This window comes from Octodon degus, unplaced genomic scaffold, assembly GCF_000260255.1.
Source record: "Octodon degus isolate 3935 unplaced genomic scaffold, OctDeg1.0 scaffold00008, whole genome shotgun sequence".
NCBI classification, from domain to species: Eukaryota; Metazoa; Chordata; class Mammalia; order Rodentia; family Octodontidae; genus Octodon; species Octodon degus.
Window position 1 is genome coordinate 24,548,272 of NW_004524584.1, and position 4,320 is coordinate 24,552,591.

The following is a 4,320-nucleotide window of genomic DNA, read 5'->3' on the forward strand; positions in this document are numbered from 1 at the left end:
AGATCTTTTTTTGTTTTCAGTCCTTTGAATAAATAAGTCTAGTTTCTGACCTACTTGCTCTTCTTTTTTTCTAATGTGGAAAATACATTGAAATAAATAATGTGGAAATTAAATAAGATATTTAATTTTGCTCTTCCATAGCTAATATTTTTTTTCTATGTATATGCTTTAATGATTTTTTTCTTTATAATTAGTTTTGGACAATTTCATTTTTGTGTATCTTAATATGATTTTATTAATATTTCTTTTGCAAAAGGTTCATTTTTTCTCAGCAATGTGGTGCAATAATTTTAACTAAATTCAGAAATTTTAAGTCTTTTTTTTTTTTTTTTGGTGGAACTGGGGATTGAACTCAGGCTCTTGAGCTTGCCAGGGAAGCACTTATTCCACTGAGCCATCTCCCCAGTCCCATAAATTTTAAATCTTTAAATATTTATTGTTTACCCCATTCTACTTTGAGACTTCTAATTATATGAATGTAAGTTTCCTGATTTTGGCACATAGTGAACTATTATATGACTGATCTGTATTATATGACTCTTTCTTCTTCATGTTTATTTCAGGCAATTTTTAATGTCATATTCATTAGTTTATAAATAACTTTTTACAATGTACAATCTATTACTAATCTCATATTATGTATTCATTTCAGAAATATTTCTCTAAAATTCATTCTGTCTACATCTTATATCTTTCACATTTCAATATTTGTCTACAATTTTTAATTTGCTATATAATTACTGATTTTCAATAAAGTTAATGAGTTAAAAAATAAAAATAAAAAAAATCCATATTGTCTGATTCCATATTATTAAAGTTCACAAGCAAGCAGAATTACTGCATGGCATTAGAAGTGAGAAAATTGGTTTCCTCATAGGGGAAAGAAGTGATACGAGTGGGGAACACGAAGGAAATGCTTTGTTTAGAATACTCGTTACGCTTTTTGTCAGTAATGATGTTGGTTACACAGGCCTTCTATTTGTGACATTTGCTGACTTGTACCTCATGACTGTATATCTTCCTGCTTCTGTGTTGTACTTCAGTGAAAGTTTTTAATAAAAGAATGTGCTTTCCTTTTTTAATTTTATTTTTTTTGGCGGAACCGGGGATTGAACTCAGGCCCTTGCGCTTGCCAGGGAAGCGCTTACTCCACTGAGCCATCTCCCCGGCCCATGTGCTTTTTTTAATGTATGTGAAATCATGTGGAAACTCCCACTAATACTGCATTTCTCTAAATGCTTGTCACTGATAGACATAAAATCCTTTCAATGTGCTAAACCGAGAGCAACTTTATGTTTTCATTTTATTACTAGTGAGACTGATCATCTTTTCGTATATTAATTGCTATGTGGTTTGTTTTTCTAACTGAATTATAGTCTTCTAAGTATCATGATTTCTGGTCTATGTATGTCAAAATGTGTTTTAAGTAGTAATTTAAACTACAAAATCAAGAAATGTCATGTGTTAGAAAGTTCACTGTAAAATCAGTTTTAAAAGAGTATTTTTTTAGGTGTATTTTTAGGTTTTTTAAATTTATTAGTACAAGAGTTCTTTATTTTTGAATCCCCAGTTCTGTTAGCAACTCTGTTCTTAGGAGAGTAAAATCTACCTCACTGTCTCTAAATTCCTATCCCATATGGAGTCTGTATACCAGAGATGCTATTTGAAGGTCTTTGTTTTATTCCTTATATGTTAATATTTTTTGTCTTTTTTGTTTAAACATAACAGTGTCTTAAATAAAATCTCAAAATATTAGTTTGTCCTGTGCTATAATGTTGCCCGTAGTTTCTTCTCGTTTCTGTTTATACCTCTTTGTAATGAGAATAAAGAACATTACAAATGAAAGAAAGAAAAAAAAAATTAACAGTACCCAGTAAAAGGCAAAGCTGAAGTGGGAACTGTTTTTGGACCCCAAAAAAGTGATAGTCGACCTAAACAACTATTTTATTAAATTAAAACCCCAACTTTCTTTAGCTCACAATTTGACTTACCTGAACGACGCGATAGCCCAGTAACCGCAGGTGTCTCTGCTTCACAGCTTCTTTTCCTAGCAAGTGACGGCTATTAGAGCAAAATCTACTTGGCCCATCAAGGCACAGCGCTATCCTGAGAAGTCAAAATGGAGAAAGAAAATTTGGGACAGAATTCAAAATTACAATTTAAATACTGTCACTGCTAGAATTTACTTGGGATTTGGCTAGGCTGATGTGCTAGCATAATTTTAAAATAAATCATAAGTAGGTTACCCTTGAATCTATTGAAAAATTATTCAACTTTATTAATATTAATGTTTATAAAACATTACAAACATGCATAAAAATTATACACTGAAAAGCATTTTCAATCTCCAGAATCATGTCTACTTTCTCACTGTGCTAAGAAAGCTGTTGCTTAACTTTAACAAGTCTTGGAACAGGATAAGCCACGGCCTACTGTACCTTTTATGGACATCTTCCTTAACGGTAAATGGTAACACAAATCCTGCTTCATCTAATTTAATTTCAACATCTGGTGAGAGAAGAAAGGAAAAATCCTCCCTGTGAGACCCGCACCACACTCTTCGGCACGCCTTGTACTCTCTTCCACAAGCACGTATCAGTGCGTGAGGGCTGCAAAGCAACAACCACAGCCAGACAACATGAGGGCAGTGACTCCGTTAGTCTGATGACCAACCAAGTCGGCCTTGCATAAGGAGGCTCGACAGTCCCAAGTAAAGAGCTGGTCCCCCAAGGACCTGTGCACCCCCTTCCTCCTCCGGAACAGTGGAGGAGCTCTGGCAGTTCAGAGAGAAGCAAAGCATTTAAGCAACTCACACCGCGCAGCTGGCTTGCAGTGTCCCGGGGTAGGCAAAGCACGCTGGGCTCCAACACGGGGTCCGCAGCCCCCGCAGCCTGCCCTGCCTGGCTGCTGTTCTTTGCTAGGCAGTGCAGTGAGCGAGATGTGACCACCGACGCCTGCGAGCTACCATCCTGCAGGACGTGATTCTCTTTACTCATCAGTCTGCGAGGACTGAAGGGCCGGAAGGACACGGAGTCTGGTAAGCACCTGCAGCACATTTACAACAGCTACCTGGTAGGGTAGTCACGAGCCACACACATGTGGCCGCCACCTTGAAATACAGCCAAGTGCGAATGAGAAATGAATTTTGGACTTTAACTTTGAATAGCCACTGTACGGAGGCTACAGTGTCTGCACAGCGCAGGCCTAGACGACAACAGCAGCTCACATTTACTGAGCATTCACTAGGGTCCAGGGATTCGTAATTCATTTACTCCTTTAATCTTTGCGGCCATCATTCTTTCTTTCATTTTATAGATGAGAAAACAAGTACGAAAAGGTTAAAATGTATGCCGAGGACAGACTCCACTCTGTGCTGATACGAGACGCAAACCCTCCTGATCAGCACTCCTTCGGCGGCCTGGAGGAAGGCACGATTCCATCGGCATTTCCAGGGCCTCCGCCGGCTCCTAAAGCCCCAGTGAGCCTGCAGAGGACCCAACGCTTCTGTTCAAAACGACATCGCTCCCCACACCACTCACCTATGGTGTAACAGTAAGGTGTTAACACTCTTGAAGAAAAATAGGTTTTTGCTCCTAAAAGCTCAATCAGTGCACTCATTACACGTTTATAAAGGTGAGAATCCAGCGGGGTCTCCAGGGAACAGCACGGAGTAAGAAATGATTTCACTTGGAACCTAGGTAAAAGCTTTGGACCCTGAAAACCATACAAACAAGTAGGAAAAACAAAAATCAGATACAAAGTCAGAGAATAAATGGAAGGATACAGGGGCATAAAAGTTTGGTACAAAATTACTTCAGTTAGGGCAGATCATTTTGTCACCACACGTCGGGCTTTTAGACTGATGTATCAGAAAAGGCTTTTCCTATTTCCATGTTACCACGATCTTGACCCTTGTACTTTTTTTTTTTTTTTGCAGCACAGGGAATAGAACTCAGGACCTTGCACTTGAAAGGCAGGCACTTATGCTACTGAGATATATTCCCGGCAGATCACTTTTTCAAAATGCCAATATAAAGCATTCTTAGTAAATTTCAAAATCTTCTAAAAGTATTTGGAAAAAAAGAGATTGGTCACCATAACAGAAGGAAGGAAAGAGGAAGGGAAGCAGAAGGAAGAGGGATAGTGAGGGAGAGGTAGAGGGAAAGAGAGAAGAAACGTGTAAGATCACTCCTAGTTTAAACACACTTTTGGAACTATTACAAATGCTTCAAGGACTATACGTATCCCAAACTAAAGGTTTTTGTTTTTTGTTTTTAATGTGTTTGGTGCAGGGTCTACAGGGTGTTCAGGGCCTCACTA

At 38.1% G+C, this 4,320-nt stretch overlaps 1 protein-coding gene across 1 annotated transcript in view; it reads right to left on the reverse strand.

The window, feature by feature from the left end:
- Fastkd3 (FAST kinase domains 3) overlaps positions 1-4,320 on the reverse strand; it is a 20,139-nt gene that overhangs the window by 10,526 nt on the left and 5,293 nt on the right. Inside the window, exons 3-4 of the mRNA XM_023704898.1 lie at positions 2,439-2,508; positions 1,992-2,106 (exon numbers count right to left, since the gene is read on the reverse strand). Of these exons, the coding sequence (XP_023560666.1) occupies positions 1,992-2,106; positions 2,439-2,508 (185 nt within the window). The remainder of the gene's footprint in view (positions 1-1,991; positions 2,107-2,438; positions 2,509-4,320) is intronic.